Genomic DNA, 22,112 nt, shown 5'->3' on the forward strand with positions numbered 1-22,112 from the left:
CCATTTTTTAATAGGGTTGTTCGGTTTTCTGGAGTCTAACTTCTTGAGTTCTTTATATATATTGGATATTAGCCCTTTATCTGATGTAGGATTGGTGAAGATCTTTTCCCAATTTGTTGGTTGCCGATCTGTCCTCTTGATGGTGTCCTTTGCCTTACAGAAACTCTGTAACCTTATGAGGTCCCATTTGTCAATTCTTGCTCTTAGAGCATACGCTATTGGTGTTCTGTTCAGAAACTTTCTCCCTGTACCGATGTCCTCAAGGGTCTTCCCCAGTTTCTTTTCTATTAGCTTCAGAGTGTCTGGCTTTATGTGGAGGTCCTTGATCCATTTGGATTTGAGCTTAGTACAAGGAGACAAGGATGGATCAATTCGCATTCTTCTGCATGCTGACCTCCAGTTGAACCAGCACCATTTGTTGAAAAGGCTATCTTTTTTCCATTGGATGTTTTCAGCCTCTTTGTCGAGGATCAAGTGGCCATAGGTGTGTGGGTTCATTTCTGGATCTTCAATCCTGTTCCATTGATCCTCCTGCCTGTCACTGTACCAATACCATGCAGTTTTTAACACTATTGCTCTGTAGTATTGCTTGAGGTCAGGGATACTGATTCCCCCAGATTTTCTTTTGTTGCTGAGAATAGTTTTAGCTATCCTGGGTTTTTTGTTGTTCCAGATGAATTTGATAATTGCTCTTTCTAACTCTGTGAAGAATTGAGTTGGGATTTTGATGGGTATTGCATTGAATCTGTATAGTGCTTTAGGCAAAATGGCCATTTTAACTATATTGATTCTACCGATCCATGAGCATGGGAGGTTTTCCCATTTTTTGAGGTCTTCTTCCATTTCCTTCTTCAGAGTCTTGAAGTTCTTGCCATACAGATCTTTCGCATGTTTGGTAAGAGTCACCCCAAGATACTTTATACTGTTTGTGGCTATTGTGAAGGGGGTCATTTCCCTAATTTCTTTCTCAGCCTGCTTATCCTTTGAGTATAGGAAGGCCACTGATTTGCTTGAGTTGATTTTGTAACCTGCCACTTTGCTGAAGTTGTTTATCAGCTGTAGGAGCTCTCTAGTGGAGTTCTTTGGGTCACTTAGGTAGACGATCATGTCGTCTGCAAATAATGATAGTTTGACTTCCTCCTTTCCAATTTGTATCCCTTTGACCTCCTTATGTTGTCGAATTGCCCGAGCTAGTACCTCAAGTACAATATTGAAAAGATAAGGAGAAAGGGGGCAGCCTTGTCTGGTCCCTGATTTCAGTGGGATTGCTTCAAGTTTCTCTCCGTTTAGTTTGATGCTGGCTACCGGTTTGCTGTATATTGCTTTTACTATGTTTAGGTATGGGCCTTGAATTCCTGTTCTCTCCAAGACTTTAAGCATGAAAGGATGCTGAATTTTGTCAAATGCTTTTTCAGCATCCAATGAAATGACCATGTGGTTTTGTTCTTTGAGTTTGTTTATGTAGTGGATTGTATTGATGGATTTCCGTATATTGAACCAACCCTGCATTCCCGGGATAAAGCCTACTTGATCATGGTGGATGATCGTTTTGATGTGTTCTTGGATTCGGTTGGCAAGAATTTTGTTGAGTATTTTTGCATCGATGTTCATAAGGGAAATTGGTCTGAAGTTCTCTTTCTTTGTTGGATCTTTGTGTGGCTTTGGTATCAGCGTAATTGTGGCTTCGTAGAAGGAATTGGGTAGTGTTCCTTCTGTTTCTATTTTGTGGAATAGTTTGAAGAGTATTGGTGTTAACTCTTCTTTGAAGGTCTGGTAGAATTCTGCACTGAAACCATCTGGTCCTGTGCTTTTTTTGGTTGGAAGACTTTCTATGACTCCTTCTATTTCTTTAGGCTTTATGGGACTGTTTAGATGGTCTAGTTGGTCCTGATTTAATTTTGGTATTTGGTATCTGTCAAGGAAATTGTCCATTTCCTCCAGATTCTCCAGTTGTGTTGAGTACAGGCTCTTGTAGTAGGATCTGATGATTTTTTGGATTTCCTCAGTTTCCGTTGTTATGTCTCCCTTTTCATTTCTAAGTTTGTTAATTTGGATACTTTCTCTGTGCCCTTTGGTCAGTCTGGCTAAGGGTTTATCTATCTTGTTGATTTTCTCAAAGAACCAGCTCCTAGTTTTGTTGATTTTTTGTATGGTTCTCTTTGTTTCTACTTGATTGATTTCGGCCCTGAGTTTGATGATTTCCTGCCTTCTACTCCTCCTGGGTGAAATAGCTTCTTTTTGTTCTAGGGCTTTCAGGTGTGTCATTAAGTTGGTAATGTATGCTCTCTCCATTTTCTTTTTGGAGGCACTCAGGGCTATGAGTTTTCCTCTTAGCACTGCTTTCATTGTGTCCCATAGATTTGGGTATGTTGTGTTTTCATTTTCATTGTGTTCTAAAAAGTCTTTAATTTCTTTCTTTATTTCTTCCTTGACCAAGGTGTCATTGAGTAGAGTATTGTTCAATCTCCACGTGTTTGTGGGTTGTCTGTTGTTTCTGTTGCTATTGAAGACCACTTTTATTCCATAGTGATCAGATAGGAGGCATGGGATTAGTTCTATCTTTTTATATTTGTTGAGGTCTGTCTTGTGACCAATTATATGGTCGATTTTGGAGAAGGTACCATGAGGTGCTGAAAAAAAGGTATATTCTTTTGTTTTAGGATAGAATGTTCTATATATATCAGTTAAATCTAATTGGTCCAAAGCTTCAATTAGTTTCATTGTGTCCTTGTTTAGTTTCTGTTTTCCTGATCGGTCCATTGAGGAAAGTGCAGTGTTGAAGTCACCCACAATTATTGTGTTAGGTGCAATGTGTGCTTTGAGTTTTAATAAAGTTTCTTTTATGAAAGAGGGTGCCCTTGCATTTGGAGCATAGATGTTCAGGATTGAGAGTTCTTCTTGTTGTATTTTTCCTTTGACCAGCAAGAAGTGTCCCTCAGAGTCTCTTTTGATGACTTTGGGTTGAAAGTCAATTTTATCTGATATTAAAATGGCTACTCCAGCTTGTTTCCTGAGACCATTTGCTTGTAAAATTGTCTTCCAGCCTTTTACTCTAAGGTAGTGTTTGTCTTTGACCCTGAGGTGTGTTTCCTGTAAGCAGCAAAATGTAGGGTCCTGTTTACGTATCCAGTCAGTTAGTCTGTGTCTTTTTATTGGGGCATTGAGTCCATTGATGTTAAGAGATATTAAGGAATAGTGATTGTTACTTCCTATCATTTTTGACGTTATTTTTTAAATTTGATTGCTTAACTTATTTGGGTTTGATGAAAGGTTACTATCTTGCTTTTTTCAGGGTGGAGTTTCCCTCCTTGTATTGGTGTTGTCCTCCTATTATCCTTTTTAGGGCTGGGTTTGTGGATAGATATTGGGTGAACTTGGTTTTGTCGTGAAATATCTTAGTTTCTCCATCTATGGTGATTGAGAGTTTTGCTGGATATAGTAGTTTTGGTTGGCATTTGTGTTCTCTTAGAGTCTGCATGAGATCTGCCCAGGACCTTCTAGCCTTCATAGTCTCAGGTGAAAAGTCTGCTGTGATTCTGATAGGTCTTCCTTTATATGTTACTTGGCCTTTTTCTCTTACTGCCTTTAGTATTCTTTCTTTGTTTAGAACATTTGGTGTTTTGATTATTATGTGACGGGAAGTATTTCTGTTCTGGTCCAGTCTGTTTGGAGTTCTGTAGGCTTCTTGTATATTCATGGGCATCTCTCTCTTTAGGTTAGGGAAGTTTTCTTCCATAATTTTATTGAAGATATTTGCTGGCCCTTTAAGTTGTAAATCTTCACTCTCATCTATGCCTATAATCCTTAGGTTTGGTCTTCTCATTGTGTCCTGGATTTCCTGGATATTTTGGGTTACAAGCTTTTTGCACTTTGCATTTTCTTTAACTGTTGAGTCCATGGTTTCTATGGAATCTTCAGCATCTGAGATTCTTTCTTCTATCTCTTGTATTCTGTTGTTGATATTTGCATCTCTGTCCCCTGATTTCTTCCCAAGGCTTTCTATCTCCAAAGTTGTCTCCCTTTGAGTTTTCTTAGTTGTTTCTACTTCTGATTTTAGATCCTGGATGGTTTTGCTTAGCTCCTTCCCTTGCATGTTTGTGTTTTCCTGTAATTCTTTAAGAGATTTTTGTGTTTCCTCTTTCATGAGCTCAGCCTGTTGACCAAAGTTCTCCTGTATTTCTTTAAGAGATTTTTGTGTTTCGTCTTTCATGACCTCAGCCTGTTGAGCAAAGTTCTCCTGTATTTCTTTAAGTGTTTTTTGCATTTCCTCCTTGTTGGCTTTTGTATTCTCCTGGATTTCTTTCAATGATTTTTGTGTTTCCCTTGCAAGGGCTTCTAACTTTTGATCCATTTTCTCCTCAATGTCCTTCATGTGTTCCTGTACCAGCATCATGACCAGTGATTTTAAATCCAAATCTTGTTTTACTGGTGTGATGGGGTATCCAGGACTTGCTGGTAGAGGAGAATTTGGTTCAGATGTTGCCATATTGCCTTGATTTCTGTTAGTGACGTTTCTGCGTTTGCCTTTTGCCATCTAGCTCTCACTGGTGTTACTTGGTCTTGTCAGTGCTGGACTCACCAGTGCAAGCTGCCCCTTCCCCGTTGGCCTCTGGTGCACAGCTTACACTCTGCACTGCCTATAGACAGGGTGCTGTTGTCCAGGCTGTTCAGATCCCGAAGCAGGCACCTGAAGGCTCCCGCTGGGGCCCGCAGGATTTATTGGAGCACACCGACTTCTCCCAGCTGGCCGCCCGGAAGCCCCCACTAGCCTCTTGAGGGACCTGGAGATGTGGCGGCCACCCAGGCTGATCTGAAGCGGAGAGAGTTGAGCTGGGGGCTTCTGCCTGAGGCCTTGCCCCAGATTGTGTCTGTGGACCAGGTGGAACCCGTGTGCACCCCCAGGGAGCTCCGAAGGTGAATGTTGCTGTGACCTCCCCTGTGCTCCGCTCACTCCGCTGGGCAGCCGATTTCCCCAACCGGGCTGGCGCACACTAGGTTAGCCTTGTCGCCTGGGCCCTGAGTCCAGGCAAACGCCTGGGAGGCCAAGGTCCGAGCAAAGTTCCCCTAGGGCTATGTCTGTTATTTGGGTCCGCCAGGTGACCCGGATGGCGGGCGTGCGCGTCCGCGCTCCGCGAAAGCACCGGGAGAGTCTGTTGTGCTAATAACCTCCTGGGCTGGTTGACACACAGATGGCCCACCAAGCCGCCCAGTTCTTGGGGTCAGTCCTGTGCCTTTTGGGGCCTAGACCCCCGTTTTGTTAGCCTCAGGCTACGCTTGTTAGCAGTCTCTGCCCTCCCGAGCACTCTGGCTCCTGTAGGCAAAATGGCGGCGCGTGCACCGGCCGGGGCAAAAAAAAACTCCTGGCTGGGTTGGCGCCCCGATGGCCACTCGAACAGCCCAGGGCCTGGGTGCAGGCCAACGCCCGTCTGGCTCAGACCCCTGCGGTGTTGGGCCTAGGATTATGTTTGTGTACCTCAGTCTGACCGATCTCTGGAGCCCGGGATCAAGATGGCGGTGAGTCTCTCCTGACTGGCGGGCAGCCGAGTTCTGAAGTGGCTTCCGTGCAGCGAAAGGCTCCGCAGAACCGCAGTTGCTTGCCGCCCGGCTGGTCAGCGAAGGTCAGTGGTCGTGGGCGCAGGGCCTAACTGGACCCTGTGTCGCCTTGGTTCCACTGCTGATGGCCCTTCAGCTGGAGCAGCCACTGCTACCGCCGCCGCCGCCGCCGCCGCGCCTCGATCAATGTCTTTATTATGAGAGTGGTTAGTTATTTCAGGAGTGAGTTTCTGATAAAAGGATGACAATAAATCACCATCTACTTCTCTCTGCTCCATCATTCATGCCATGCTCTTGCCTATAAGAAGGAGGACCTTGCCAGAGGCAAGCCCCTTGTGAACTCTGTTTCCACAACTAGCAAGAAATAAGCCTTTATTCTGAATAAAGTATTCAGTCTCAGCTATTATGCTATTGCATTGCAACATTTTCTTCTTGTCTGTGGCTTTTCATTTTCTTTAAAAACATCTTTTCAAAAAGTCCATGACTTGAAGAAGTCTGACTTATTTTTTTCTCTTGTAGTGCACACTCTTCAATACTCTGAGATATCTTTGTCGATTCAAGGTCACAAAGATTTTTCTTAAAATTCCCCAAATAACTTTTATGCACAGGCAAAATTGAGAACTACTAGTCTGTGGGGAATGCGACCTAGCTTTCTTAATTTAAACTGAGTTTCTGCCAGAGGAAAATAGAGCACTGAAACTAAATTAGAAGTACAGTTAACTGGAACCACAAGGATACAATCAAGAGGCGTAGGACTGCCTGAACCCACCAGCTCCTAAGCTTAAGTGAGAGCATCTGCCAAGGGCTAGAATACATGATTGAAAAACGCAGAGCCAGGGGTGCTTTAAGTGTCAACTGCATGGTGTGAGGAGGAAGCCATTAGAAATGTCCTCCCCTGTGTGGGAAACAGCATACCCAAATGTAACTGATAAAATGGGAAAAATTACCCTCTTCCATGTGGGGATGAGAGTCACCATTTTTGAAGCCACCACATTAAATAAATGAAGGTGGTAGTAATAATATTTATCCAAACTGCTTCCAACAGGGGTCAGACAGATTGAGCTTTCATTAAATGAAGGAGCTGTCAGGAACACCGAATGGACTCAAGTTTCCCTAGAATCCTGGACAAAGTGGGTCTGTTTCTTAGCAGTAGACAGGAGGCTACTTTCCAGATGTTATATTTAGCTTAAAGGAATCTCCGACACAGTTTCATGCAAAATATATAGTATGTCTCAGTAGGTATAACCACAAACCAGAGGGCTGGCAGGGAGTATCCCTTAAGAGACTTCAGTAGCATAGAGGGACCAATTGTGTAGCCACACTGACAACCCCAAACTAGTTGAATTAGCTGTGAGCCAGATTTTGGCCACACCTCACGTCTAACGAGTCTTGTTTACCTTCTTGCTAACAATTCTGTACCCAGAGAGAAAAGAACGCTTCCTCTTCCACTACAGCTCTGAGCTGCTGGTCCGCACCAGGAGAGAGAAACAATAGAGTTAATGTTTTCAGGAGGTTTGTGTGCAAAAGAGATTATCAGTCTAACTCTCTAGGTGGCTTTCTGGATTCAATGGCAGAGAATAAGGCCTCTTCCTTGCACACTGCCATACAGCCTCCTGAGAGAGTTTGTGAGTGAGAACACCAGCTTCTAGATCCAGATGGCAGGGCTGATACCAGCCTCAGTGCTTGCTTTGCCTAATATCTTTGAGCTTTAGTTTTCAGTTTTGTAAAAGAGATAATAATAGTAACCACAGGTACAAGGTAAGCATCAAAGGTGATGGTGCATGTGGGAAATGATGAGCTCGATACTCCACACATATGGATTAAAAAGGCTGACTTTTCTTATCATAACCTTTGTCATTAACTTTCATAGACTTACATTAAACACAGGCATCCACAGTAAAATCAGGAGTAAAATTACCTTTTCTGAAGCCCATCTCTTTGAAGAAATCAACTTTCTCTTTGTTACTAGATCCAAATTTACTGGTAAAACAGAAGATACTATCTATGCTAGGATTCCAGTTTGCTATCTCTTGGTTACTGGTCACTGTAAGGGCGTTTGAAATGATGCATCATTCCTCCACAAACTTGGCTTTCTACTGTGCAAATCAGCTTGTCTTACATACACTCACTTATCTTTGCTAATCTCTGGAACTAAAATTTACCCTTCAAAATGTAACTGAAATTACCCAACATCCAGAAGACACCTCTAGCATAGGACAGAAGGTAGCATGGAGATCTATAATCTAAACTGACTCTTGTGGGGATTTGTTGTTCTGCTTTCTAACTTCAGAGAACTGAAGCATATAAAGAAGTCCAGGTCTTGAACTATAACTTCTCAAAGTTAATAGCAGATCCAGTATGAGAAAGGTCACTTGGATACGGCCCCTACTCAGGTAGCACAAAGCTTCATATTATAGAAAAAATGCCCAGAGCCATTCCTTTGGTCTCTTACCTAATTACTATATCTTTATCAGTGGAATTCTAATTCTTCAGGTGCAATATACTCCACACAAGATAGTGGAAAACTGGGGTTTAAAGAAACACTGAATTGTTGAATGTAACAATCCTATTAATATCTCTAATAATATACTGAAACCAAGTAACAACGATTGAGAAACAGTCTTATGATCTGTGCTTACACAATATAATAATATACTTAGAGACAATGAGAGAAATTACACACAAAAGTCCATACTACTGTATGATTCTACTCAATCAAAGTATGAATCCAAGCACAACCAAAGTTTGCTGTTAGATAGATATCAGGGATGTGACTGTTCTTAGGGCTTCAAAATTTGGAAAAGGAAGATGGGGCTTTTGGAGTAATGAAATGTTCAGATTCCTGACCAGGGAACTAGTTACATAGGTGTATTCTATTTGTAAAAATGTATTTAACTACAAACTTACTGTATGTTTGTTTTTCTTCTACAAACTATCATAAACGGCCCTGAGAGTAAATTCTTCCTTTTATCATCAGTGTAGAAACACAGCTTATAGAGGTCAACCCAGAGGCCCTGGCTAGCAATGCCATTAGCAGGATTTTCCTTCTAGAGATGACATGCCCCAGGTCTCTGGTGAAACAAAGATGAGTACTGGAGAAGCCAGGACAAGTGGCTTTGCTATCTGGCTATTGCTACCACAGACTTCTCTGAGACATGGAGCTACAAATCTCTCAGCTTATTCTTCTCTGTGGTGATGTAATAAGAAATGTTCTTCAGAGTCTTGGACATTTGAACACTTGGTCCCGAGCTGATGGCACTATTTGGGATGTTTAGGTGCTGTGGCCTTGCTGGAGGAAGCAGTCAGAGGGGGTAGGCTTTGAGAGGAAAGCCTCACTCCAGGTTCAGTTCACTCTCCATGCTTCACCCTGGCACTGGGATGTGAGCTCTCAGCAGCTGCCACCATGCCTGGTGTTAAATGCTATGCTTCTCTACCACGATGGACTCTTACTGCTCTAGAACCATATATCCAATAAGCCCTTCTCTCTGTAAGGTGCCTTTGGTCGTATTATTTTATCACAGCAGTGGAAAAGGAGCTAATACACTCTAAAGCTAGAAGAAAAGGAAGCTGAGAGACTGTCTGAAATTGAGTTAGGTAAAAACCTCTTATGGAAGTATTGTTCTCAAACGGACAGAGAAAATGGAGGAACCAACCAGTCTAACCTTTTGCAGGGCTAAGATAAGCAGGTGTTAAGGTCACAAAAAACAAAAGAGATCACAGCCTGAAATAGGTTGATATTACTAAACATATTACTGTATGATACATAAAAACTCAGATTACCAATGAGTAAGACAGAGCAGATGCTGGAAACCATGAGGATGATAGAAAGAGCCCCAACCCAAACAAAACAAAGGAGAGCTCCAGTCACAGCACAGCAGGGTCATACCAGACTGTAGTGAGCATTAAGGGCAGTTACCCTTTCCTCTTCAGATGTTGTACTCTCAATACCCTGCCTCTAAACACAGAGAATGTTCCTTCATAGATGCAGTTAAGTACCTAGTACTTAGTACTCAGTCCTTTGTTCAGGCAAGCCAGTAAAAATGGAAGAAATTCTGGACTAATTTTTTTCTTTTTCTTTCTTTTTTTTTTGGTTTTTTCAAGACAGGGTTTCTCTGTATAGCCCCTGGCTGTCCTGGAACTCACTTTGTAGACCAGGCTGGCCTCGAACTCAGAAATCTGCCTGTCTCTGCCTCCCAAGTGCTGGGATTAAAGGTGTGCACCACCACCGCCCGGCTAGTAATTTCAAGTCTAATCAAATCTGAAACATTTTCCAATGTTAAGAACTAGGAAATTGATTAAGAGCTATAGCTACAGCAACAATAATTCTGATTATTACACTTTTTACTCAACCTCTAATTTTAATTCTGGATATGTTATTTATAAGTCAGTGAATACATATATATTCTCTCTATATTTATAATATATAGATATATACATTTACACACATTCACTTTCTGTGAATTTCTGTGACATTCACTTTCTATGGGGAATGTCAAAGACTGAAGGTCAGACATGGTATATATGGTAGTTTGAATAAGACTGGCCTCCACAAACTTACAGATTTGAATGCATGGCCATTAGCAAGTGGCAGTACTTGAAAGGGATTAGGAGGTGTGTTCTTGTAGGAGTAGGAGTCAATCCCTGTCTCTGTCTCTGTCTCTCTCTCTTCCTGCTTTCTATGGATTAAGATGTTAAGATGTAGAATTTTCAACTATTTCTCCAGCATCATCTCTGCCTGTGTGCCATCATGGTGAAAACAGACTAAAACTCTGAAACTGAAAGCCAGCCCTAATCAAATGTTTTGTTTTATAAAAGTTGCTGTAGTCATGCAGTCTCCTTACAGCAACAGAGTACTTACTAAGGCAGCTACTATGTATAGTAGTCAGGGTCTTTGCTACCACTTATAACCAAGCCTCAGAGAGCTCAAGAGAAGGGGGTTCCTGGATTCCCAGGAGGCTAGTTCCAGCACTAAGAGGAAAAGGGGTGTTTGACAAAAATGTCTTGAGATTATGACAACTATTTTCAGGTATGCTTTGGTCTAATTGCTTAATCTACATGCAATAAATTGAGATGACAAACAAACTTCAGAAAGCAGTGAGCACGCTAAGAGTAACCAAATCCACGAGTCTAAGTTGGCTACGATAGAACTTGGAAAGAAAGCTAATTTCAAAATATAAACATGGAGGAATTACTAAGTGAACTAGATGAGGAAAACACGATACAACACTAAAGAGCCCCAAGTCCCAAGAGGTTTCAAAGCACACAGGAAGCCGCCAGAACAGCATCAATATATGAAACTGATAGAGAATGCTGCTGGTCCATCGCATGTCTTCCAGGAAATATCAATTTATTTTAGGAAGGTTAAAGCGTTTGTCACTTCAAATATTGTTTTTTAAGACTATGTGGGATAGAATGGTCAGTGGAGAACGTGTTAAGTCTTGAGTCAAGAATATCTGTTCTTTTATTACAAAGTCATGTCAAGAGCCAAGTGCCTTTGTGATTACAAACATCTAGCCATATACCTTTTTAAAGAGTCTTCCTGAGTCCTCGCTGACTTGAACAAATCGAGGAATTATATTATTCAGGTAGATGTCACTCAGGGTAGTATGATCCCTGCTCTCCCGCTTCACCTGGTTTAAGAGGAGGTTCCAGCAGTTGACAGGAGAGAGAACATTCTGGTCCTTCCTACAGAGAAATCAAAGAAAAAAAAATAGTGTTAGCAAGCATGCAGAGCTAGCAGCTATGATTATGGTCCATGTCACAAAAATCACAGGAATCAAAGCAGGAGCAGAAACAAGGGTATCTTCTCTAAAGCTTACTGCTAGGGTTTAAATGTGACATGCCCCCAGCCCCAGGCACCTGGATTTCTGTACTTTTTGTGCGCTAGCTACTATTTTGGGGGGTTGGGTTTAGCAGAAGGAAGTAGGTCACTATGGGAATGAGCCTTAAGGTCTACAGGCCAGTATACTTTGCACCCTCTCTCTGAGATGAGAACCAACAGAAACCCCATGTTCCTACAACCAAGAGGCAACTGCATGCATCCCCTGCCATGATTAGCCCTACTATAGCCATGAGTCAAATAAATGTTTCCTGTCTGTTGCTTCATGTTATCATTTGACCATAGCAATGTGGTAAGAAAAGTGACTAGCACACCTACTCCGCTACATTTTTTTTTCTTTTTGAAAAACTCTAAAATAGGATAAAAAAGATGAAAAGGATCCACAAGTACTACCATTTTCATGATTAGAAAACCCAAACTCTCATACTAGTAAAGACTTAGAGGAAGTCAGAGAATCACAGTTCTGTATTGTCTGACTAGGATTCATTTGATTGTTTCTCCACAGTCTAAATGTTAGAGCTTGGGTCACCTGGTTTATCATTAAGGTTAGAGACAAGGTAAAGATCTTATTTATCTACAGAAGGGGCTGGAGAGATGGCTCAGTGGATAAGAGATTTGCTGCTCTTGTAGATGACCTGGGTTCAATTCCCTGTACCCACATCAGGTAGTTCACAAACACTCTTCCAGTTCCAGGGGATCTGACCCCTCTTCTCACATCCATGAGCACTTGTATTCATGCTCACAAACCCATATAAATGAGCATATACATAATTAAAAATAAATTAAAAATAATTTAACAGAGATAAAAATCATTGGAATATTACAAACTAAAACCTTTACAAGTTTGCCCACTGTGGGAGTCCATAAAGACAACTTTGAAGATATCTGCCATGAAAAATTAACCGAAGACTCTCTAGTTCCATGGAACACATATAAAGGGGTTTTGGACATCACTGAATGAACCATTATCCCATGTCCCATATTATTAAGAAAACAACCTTATTTGAATATATGCATTCCTAATATTCATGCTTTGGTAGGGCTATAAATTCTAAACTCATATGTCCACTTCAAATGTAAACAATGTGATTCCCAAAGCATATCAGTTATCTGCTTAGTTTGCAGATAGATATACACACTGAAATTGGCTTTCTTTAAGGAGAGAAAAAACCAGGTCCATTATGATACCACTTAAAGGAGGCTATGTGCTTGACTTGCTTTTCAATGTACTTTACATTGCTGTTTAATTTATAGCTCACATCTTGTCAAGAGGCGATCTGAAAGCTGAGGAGAGGCAAAGCAAAAAGAAATGTGAGAGCTTCAGTCTAAGTAAAGACTGCAAAGTCACAACGGTGCCACTGGACACGCCTGCAACCACAAAAGGAACGCATGGCCACAGAAAGGAGTCAAATCTGTGAACTCATCTCTTTTCTCTTCCTTCCCTCTGCTCAGACTCTTGACATAAAAATAGTAAGTTGAGAAGAGCTAGAGGCTGCCAAGCAACCTGTAAGCTCAGAACTCAACTCAGAGGATTTTTAATTCTGTAATAATAGCTATTAACAAGTAATGTCACTATAGCTCACTGGGCTTCAGAACACTTCTGACCAGCAAACCAAACACTTACCTAACCAAATGTAAGAAGCTGCTTCAAATTGGTAACCCTTTGTGTCCAAATTGAAACTGTTCTAAGCCTGGTCCTGCCCCCTCCCATTATACTTCTTTAGACAAAATTACCAGTGTTAAGTACTAACCACTAACCATAACTACCATTAACTTTCTAGGAAAATGAAAAGACTTCTGTGGAAATTTAAAATTACACAAGTTAAGGGGGTAAAGATACATCTAACTAATTTATTCTCTTTAAAATGTTTAGCACGGGGTGGGGGTGTACATAGAAAACAATCCTAAATTCACAATGGTGACAGATTTGAGTACATGTATTCAATGATATTATATCTTCTTAACTCAAGGAAACTTTCAAGGTGATCCCCAGATCAGTTTTGGTTAACAAACAGTATTCTGAAAAACATACACAATTTTAAAAAGTACTACTTAATAACTTATTTACTTTTATTTTCTGTGCATTGATATTTTATCTGCATGTATATCTATGTGAGGGTGTCAGAACTCCTGAAACTGGAGTTATAGACAGTTGTGAGCTGTCATGTGGATGCTGGGAATTGAACCTGGGTCCTCTGGAAGAGCAGCAAGTGCTCTTAACTGCTGAGTCATTTCTTCCACCCTATAAAAAGTACTATTTAAAGAGGTCTGGCGTGATGGCTCAGTAGGTAAAAGCATTTGCCAGGTAAATCTAATGACCTGAGTTCAGTCCTTGGATCCCACAGTGTAAGCAAAGAATTGACTCCTGAAAGTTGTCCTCTGACTTCCAATGTGTACTGTGATATGCACATACAATGATAATTTTTTAAAAGATGCAGTATTAAAACACATATTTTTTCAGGTCATTTTTCTTGGCAGAATATCCATGTCCTCAGTAAATACAGAATACACCAGGCTATTACACATAGTTTTTAAAGGGGGAGGTCTTATGAAACTCAATTTTACAATTGGTTTCTATCTGCTCCTTATACTGGTGTGTTGGTGGTCTATGTTGGGTTTACTGTAGACCATGAGTAGCTAGGGAATCGGCACTTGAATATTGCCATTTCATTATCCAATTGATATAATGCTTATTATAAATATTAGGATTCACATAATTAATATTTGTAATGAGAACAGTCTCTAGGTAATATTAATGGCTTAATTTTAAAACAAAAATATTATTCTTTTGCAAACACCCAAATCAGTTTGAAATTCTACCAAGAGTACCGTTACTCATGAATAAATTAAAAAAAAAATTGGAAGCCTTCTGTGCATAGCCTGCCAGGAGAGAGAGAGAGATCTCCCAGCAGTGCTTTCACTTCTGAGCGCAGAGGTGAGATCTCTACCTTCTCTCTGGAGAGGACCAACTAGGAGCACACAGGGCATAAGATCAGTGCAGCAGCTGGGACAGAAGTCTTCCCACTACCATTTGCATCAGGGAGCCAGGAAACTCCACAGCCTTCTGTGCATAGCCCACCAGGAGAGAGAGATCTCCCAGCAGTGCTTTCACTTTTGAGCTCAGAGGAGTAAGGACACAGGCTTCAGGTCCACAGGAGGAACAAACTCCAGCCAGAGACAACAATACCAACTAGCACCAGAGATAACCAGATGGCGAAAGGGAAGCACAAGAACACTACCAACAGAAACCAAGGCCACATAGCAACATCAGAACCTAGTTCTCCCACCATAGCAAGTCCTGGATACCCCAACACACAGGAAAAGCAAGAGTTGGATTTAAAATTGTATCTCCTGATGCTGATAAAGGGCTCCAAGAAAGACTTAAATAACTCTCTTAAAGAAATACAGGAGAACATTGGTCAACAGGTAAAAGCCCTTAAAGAAGAAACACAAAAATCCCTTAAAGAAATACAGGAGATCATGGGCCAATAGGCAGAAGCCCTTAAAGAAGAAACACAAAATCCCTTAAAGAATTACATGAAAACACAAACAATTAAGTGAAGGAACTGAACAAAACCATCCAGGATCTAAAAGTGGAAGTAGAAACAATAAAGAAATCACAAAGTGAGACATATCTGGAGATAGAAAACCTTGGAAAGAATTTAGGAGTCATAGATGCAAGCATCAACAACAGAATACAAGAGATAGAAGAAAGAACCTCAGATGCTGAAGATATTTAGGGTTGTTAAAATGGATCACTGTTCCTTGGTTTGTAAACATGTTCACCTCTTCAATACCAGAGATATTGTTTACCCCTAACTTCAAGGAGAACTGCAGTTTTTACCGTCTGCTGTGGCTGTTCTGTGAACCACCTTCTTGTTTCTACGAGCAGTTCCTTTCCCACCAATGCGCACTTGTGCCTGCAGTTTGGCGAGTTTTTCCTGGTTCATGATCGTTTCTTTCATCTTGTCAGAGTAGAAACGGGGCCACGTGGGGGACTAAGGTTCACACTCAGGGGGTCTCGGGCAGACCAGCTGAGATAAGGCATACGCACTGGGGGATGCAAGATGGCAGCTAGAGGGAGGCCAGAAGTAACACCAGGAATACTTTTATGCCTACCATTATTATATCTATATAAAAATTTCCATGATAATCTTCAATTCTAACATGTTTTCTACATTTTTCTACAATTTTATCAGAAATATTTTCCACGTAAATCTTCAATTCTATCATAAAATGTTTCTATTCCATATTTCAATTAATTTAGCAATGTTTTACATGTCTACCACTTTACTCTTTAATTTTCCTTAAAAATTGTCAATTTTAATGTTTATCTGAAATATTTTCCATGTAAATCTTTAATTTTATCATAAAGTGTTTTTACTTCCCTTTTCAATAAAAAAATTTTAAAAATTACAAAAAATTGGAGGCAAAAGCTTCTGTGGATTGAAACAGGGTCTTGCACATTATCACCTAATAACTCTATTGCTGAGCTATATCTTTATCCTGCAGGACTTCATTAATAGTGAAAAATCTAAACCAAACACAGAAGAATGTTGATGATGAAACTACAGAAAACTACAACTTTTACTCATAATTCTAGTATCAATATTTTTAGTTCATAAACAAAGCCTCATTGTTCATAATGACTGAGTCTAATAAACTCTAAAACTCTGTAGTTTAAAAGTATTCTCTCTATCTCTCACCCTCTCTCTCACCTTTATGTATTCCACATATAAAGTGCAAGTGTTTATTTTAAAAGCATAGTCTATGACCCAGGCATGGTGGCTATGATCCCAACACTCAGAAGTAGAGGTATTAGGATCAAAAATCTAAAGTTAGCCTAGGCTGACCAGAGGGACACAAGAAGGACCCTGCCTCAGAAGACAACAGCAGAAACAAGCCAATATCAACAGTTACTTTGTTTCTTCCAGGGGTTTCTAATCTCTTAATACTATTATAGTTTTTCACATAGCATTTGCATCCTCTGAATCTATATTATTTCTCAGACACTATTCTCTTATAAATAGATGTTTTCTTTCTTTAAAGGCAATGGCGGGGCGAGGAAGATGAAGAGAATGTGGGAAGAAGGAAACATAAGCATACTATACAGGCAATTTTCCTAGCCAATGAGAACAAAGCTGCACTACTCTTCGGGTTAGAAATAAGCAAGCCAGTGAGACGTGCTTTCCTAGGAAAGTCGCAAGGCTCTGAGGACGGTTTCCTGGTCTAGTAGCTTTGCAGACTTATTTGATTTGGAGCCAATGAACTAGGAGAACTCATTTGGTTAGGAGATCAAAAGATATCTGTCTATATCTTTTTCACCTAACATTTGCTAGCTAAAGCCTTTGCTTTCCTTGTCCCTTGCCCCCAACTCTGAGTCTCAGGCTGTATAATCCCTGGACATTTAAAGGGTCTGTGTCTCTTAGGAATGTGCTGGAAGAAAGCTGTGAACCTCCTTAAATTGATCCTTAAAAAGCAAACAAAGTATTCAGAAGTGTTTTCCTTACTTAAAAAAATTCAGGAGGAAGACCAAGAAAATACCACACTGTGTGGCAGAAGAGACGACTTTAGTAAAAAGAAAGGAAACCCAGAGAGTCATAAGCCAGTGTACAACTACAAAAGAGATTATCACTACAAAGGCACCAGACAAGATAAATCTGTACAACTGAATTGCTAACATTAACTTGAAGACAGGAGCCCATTTTTCTCCCTCAGTAGAGGTTACACCTATGGATGCCCAAATACTTCTGAACAGATAACTAAAAGGATTTCTAAGATGGCCAAGATAAAAAGCAGCCCCATAATCATAAAATCTGTATATTATATACTATCTCCCCCTCCTCATATTTCCTCTGGTTGTTTCAATTAGCTCACATACAAAAACATTTGTCCCACCCATTTGCTGCCAATTGTCTACAGAATGGACAGTGCCCATCAAGCTCCTGAAACACCTTCAGTAGATTAGTGCTAAGATTCTAGAAGCTCCTCTAGTATGGGATGGCAATTAATTAACAACAGCCGCTTTTATGGCCCTGCAGAGTGAGCTTGGTGTTTGGATGGCTAGAGCTTCTGCATTGCTATACTGAGGTTTCCTTCTGGGTCTACAGTCTATTATTTGCCCTTTCTCAGGGCTGTTGTTGTAGGTCAGCTGAAATGATGGATACAGAGAACTTTAGCAACACAAAACACTATGCAAATGGGAGAAATATTAGCATTTTCTTATCCAAACAAATGAGGACTTAGCTTTTATCCATTTCCAACTTGTTCCTCAACAGGCACCAGGCCACAGCCAAGAGTGCAGCCTGCTAAAGTGCACAACCCTTGGCAAATCACAGTTGGATAAGACAGCGACAGGCAATTAACCAAGCAGCTGCATATCTGGGAAGACATGAGAGAAATAGGAAAGGAAAGCAGACTTCAGTATTCCACTATCCCTTCCCAAAGAGACAAGGTAGAACAATATTCCTGTGTTCCTCAGTGGGAGCTGTGTGCTGAGGCTGACAAAAAAGAATTCAAAGGGAGCCCAGAATCCCAGCACCAGCAACTTCCAAAGCCCCCAGCCCAGAGCAGAATCCCTATCAGACCTGCCAATTTCTAAAAAGCTGGCCATTGTCAATGCATCTAAGAACACAATTTCTCACTTTGAGATAACAGTTCTGCGATGATAGACAAAACTCTGAATGATTTAAATTCATCATCCAATATATGTTATTAAGTATCCAATGAGAAAAAGAGTAGGTATGTGCCTGATAAAGGAGCTTGTTTGGTGATGGTTTGACAGCAAACGAATGATGAGAGAGAAGCTGAATTCAAAGAAATAAAATAAATAAAAAATGTAAACCCAAATTCCCTCTTGGCACCTTGATTAAAATGAAATGAACTGAAGCAGCCAAAGAGATTATTTTATTCAGATGAGTGTTATGAGCCTTCCTGGCTTATTTTCTTTATTATGCGTTTTGCTGATGCTGACAGAAACAGACGAGCTCATAGAGGAAAAGCTGCAGCGGATTTGTGGTCTGACAGTGCCGTGCATAAAATCAGACCCTTGCTGACCCAGATAAGCCAGAGGATGGATTGGATTTGCTAGGGAAGGTGTTAAAAGGAGGAGAGAATTTAAAAATTAAATCGCCAAGGCAGAAACTGACTTGAAAAGATTTCGCCTGTAATGGTGGCTGCTGGTTGTGTGACACAGTAGTACAGTGGCAGCCTGGAGGTACCTTTCAAAGACAGGCAGGCAGACAGGGGGTAGACACACTTCTCTGGATTTATCACAGCTGTGGCTTCAGCTCTGCCAACAATGAGATCAGAGTAAGAGAGCTTAGAGACCGGAACAGAGAAGTACCCAAGGCAAAACCAATATACATTATGAGTGGAAAAAAAAAAAACTTTCAAATTGTCAAGTTAGGGACATATGCTTGCCTAGACAGACGATTAGAAAGGATTCAAGAAGCTGTGCATGTGCCTTATTCAAAACAGTCTAACTGTCCCTTCTAGTCAGGTTTGGGGAAAGAGCTATTATGAATGGGATTTTTGTAGCAATGGAGCAGTCCCATGGAGTTCAGCTCTAACCTTCAGACAGAGGCATGCCCAAGAGTTGAGAGCTTTAGAAATCTCTCTCTCTCTCTCTCTCTCTCTCTCTCTCTCTCTCTCTCTCTCTGTGTGTGTGTGTGTGTGTGTGTGTGTCTGTCTGTCTGTCTGTCTGTCTTTCTCCTTCTTTTTCCTAAACTGTTCTTGGTGGTGAAACCCTCATCATGTTTATCCTGGTCTCGCTGTTTATGTGTGAACAGATATAGACAAGTCCACTGAAAAAGTCTCATTTGACTGAATTAACAGGTCTGCTTATCACAGCCTTCCTGTAGACCTGGGGCCTTCCCTTTCTTTACTCCACTCTCTTTGGATGCTATACATATTATCTTAATACTGGAGAACATAAAATATGATCTAAATTTCTGCATAATCCAGAGAAAGTCATTTGAACATTAGACAGACCCATCTCAAGGCACACTGAAATATGCAGGGATCAATACTAGGCACAGTTTCTGCCTATAATCCCAGAATTTGGGGGCGAGGGAACAGGAAGATTGCTGCAGGTTCCAGGCTAGCTAGACCTATACAATGATACCCTGTCTCAAAAAAAAAAAAAAACAAAAACCACCAATATATATAAAGAACTCAAGAAGTTAGACTCCAGAAAACCAAACAACCCTATTAAAAAAATGGGGTACAGAGTTAAATAAAGAATTCTCACCTGAAGAACTTCGGATGGCGGAGAAGCATCTTAAAAAATGCTCAACTTCATTAGTCATTAGGGAAATGCAAATCAAAACAACCCTGAGATTTCACCTTACACCAGTCAGAATGGCTAAGATTAAAAATTCAGGAGACAGCAGGTGTTGGAGAGGGTGTGGAGAAAGAGGAACACTCCTCCACTGCTGGTGGGGTTGCAAATTAGTACAACCACTCTGGAAATCAGTCTGGCGGTTCCTCTGAAAACTGGGCACCTCACTTCCAGAAGATCCTGCTATACCACTCCTGGGCATATACCCAGAGGATTCCCCACCATGTAATAAGGATACATGCTCTACTATGTTCATAGCAGCCCTATTTATAATTGCCAGATGCTTGAAAGAACCCAGGTATCCCTCAACAGAAGAGTGGATGCAAAAAATGTGGTATATCTACACAATGGAGTACTATTCAGCCATTAGAAACAATGAATTCATGAAATTCTTAGGCAAATGGATGGAGCTAGAGAACATCATACTAAGTGAGGTAACCCTGACTCAAAAGGTGAATCATGGTATGCACTCACTAATAAGTGGATATTAACCTAGAAAACTGGAATACCCAAAACATAATCCACACATCAAATGAGGTACAAGAAGAAAGGAAGAGTGGCCCCCTGTTCTGGAAAGACTCAGTGAAGCAGTATTCGGCAAAACCAGAATGGGGAAGTGGGAAGGGGTGGGTGGGAGGACAGGGGGAGAGAAGGGGGCTTGCGGGACTTTCGGGGAGTGGGGGGCTAGAAAAGGGGAAATCATTTGAAATGTAAATAAAAAATATATCGAATAAAAAAAGGAAAAAACAAACAAACAAAACAAAACAAAAAAACAAAAAAACAAACAACAACAACAACAAAAAAGGGCAGGGATCACATGAAAAGGCCTGAAGCACAAAAAAAAAATGACAGAACTAAAATATAGCAAGAGAAATACACAGCAAAGATATGAGCAATAACCAAATAACACAAAATCATATGGGCTTTTCAGCTGGAAAAGTTTATAACCATCACTATTACATTTTCAGTTGGATCCATGTGTTCTATAGAAAGAACTGTAAACAATTCTACAATTAAATCTTCAGTTTTTCCTTCTCTACTTAATTAAGATATCACCAGAAGCCCAGTAAGTAATGACAACTATATAGAGAAAACCACAGATGTGTTAGCATATTTTTAAAATAAATAAAACCTTGAAAGATGACTGAGGCATACTGTCTGGATCACTCTTGGTCATTTAGGCTAGGGGACTAAATATCTATGTGTGCCAAAATAGAATGGCACCATTGTGCAATCCACACATTATTTCAGAGCATCAAATGCTCCCTTTAGGGGCAGGCATCTCACAGGCACCAGACACAGGTGCAGAAATTTGATCTACAGCCAGCAAGTGACTGACCACCAGGCAGAAGATAAGCAGCATGCTTATCATGCTAACAGCCCGCTGGGAAGAAAGAGCATCCACAGGGTCCCTCCCTTTCCTAATGTATGTTCTTGGGGGAGGGAGTCCTTACTCTATGGCTCATGGTAAAAATGGGGAAAGCAGTCTGAAACCAAAGCTAAGCAGAACAAAGCCATGCAGTCCTCAGCGTAGATTCATATGTCATTACTACTTCCCGTGTGCTATTATCTCTTGTTTATTCTGAGTAGTGGCCAGGTGATTAATTTGTATCCTCACTGGCTTGTGCACTCCGAACTCAAGCAATTATTAGCCAGGTTACTACTTTATTAATGAAACTTTAAAGGGCTGGGTAGTGTAAGGATAATCAGTTTTCAGGTTAGTAGGTCAAATTTTGAGTTCAGTTCCTCACGGAATTTGGATGAATAATGACTCTATCCCAGTGAGAAAGTACTCTGTCTAAAGCACCCTAAGACCCAGATTCAGCTCTGCTACTTGATAGTCAGGTAATCTTAGTAAAATGTACTGTGGCCTTCATATTTTCCTTTCCTGTTTAAAAGTATAAATGAAAACAACAGACCCAATGCCTAACTCATCTGACTCCTGGTAATATTAAATCAAACAAGGTGATGTCCATTAAAAAGCTTTACTCACAGGAAGTGTTCTCCAGCCATGAATCAGTATCATCAATACTTATTACTTTAACAACTGTTATTACTACTTGATAGCCCACTCAATGAATCTACGCTCTCACAAAATGGCTTCAGTAAAGTTATAATTTTCCTAAAGACAAACACATTTTAAACTTCTCAGATCTTCTCCTAAGTACCACAACGAATATGTTTGATACATTTAGACTATCAGTGAACTAAATAGGAATATGTCTTGCTACTATGAACTTATCATCCGGTTCTAGGGAAATTCCAAGCTTAGTAAATCTGCTGCACCCAACCTTGCCCAGACTTGAAAGAGGAAAAGTTTGAAGTATAATGAGAAAAGCCAGAGGGTACAAAAAAAAAAAAATAGAATCATGCAATTTC

The 22,112-nt window shown here is 40.6% G+C and overlaps 1 protein-coding gene across 5 annotated transcripts in view; it reads right to left on the reverse strand.

The window, feature by feature from the left end:
- Srgap2 (SLIT-ROBO Rho GTPase activating protein 2) overlaps positions 1 to 22,112 on the reverse strand; it is a 248,152-nt gene that overhangs the window by 118,184 nt on the left and 107,856 nt on the right. For all 5 annotated transcript variants that reach the window (XM_052201078.1, XM_052201076.1, XM_052201077.1 and 2 more), the window contains exon 4: positions 11,076 to 11,238. In XM_052201078.1, the coding sequence (XP_052057038.1) occupies positions 11,076 to 11,238 (163 nt within the window). The remainder of the gene's footprint in view (positions 1 to 11,075; positions 11,239 to 22,112) is intronic.

This window comes from Apodemus sylvaticus, chromosome 12, assembly GCF_947179515.1.
Source record: "Apodemus sylvaticus chromosome 12, mApoSyl1.1, whole genome shotgun sequence".
Lineage (NCBI taxonomy): Eukaryota > Metazoa > Chordata > Mammalia > Rodentia > Muridae > Apodemus > Apodemus sylvaticus.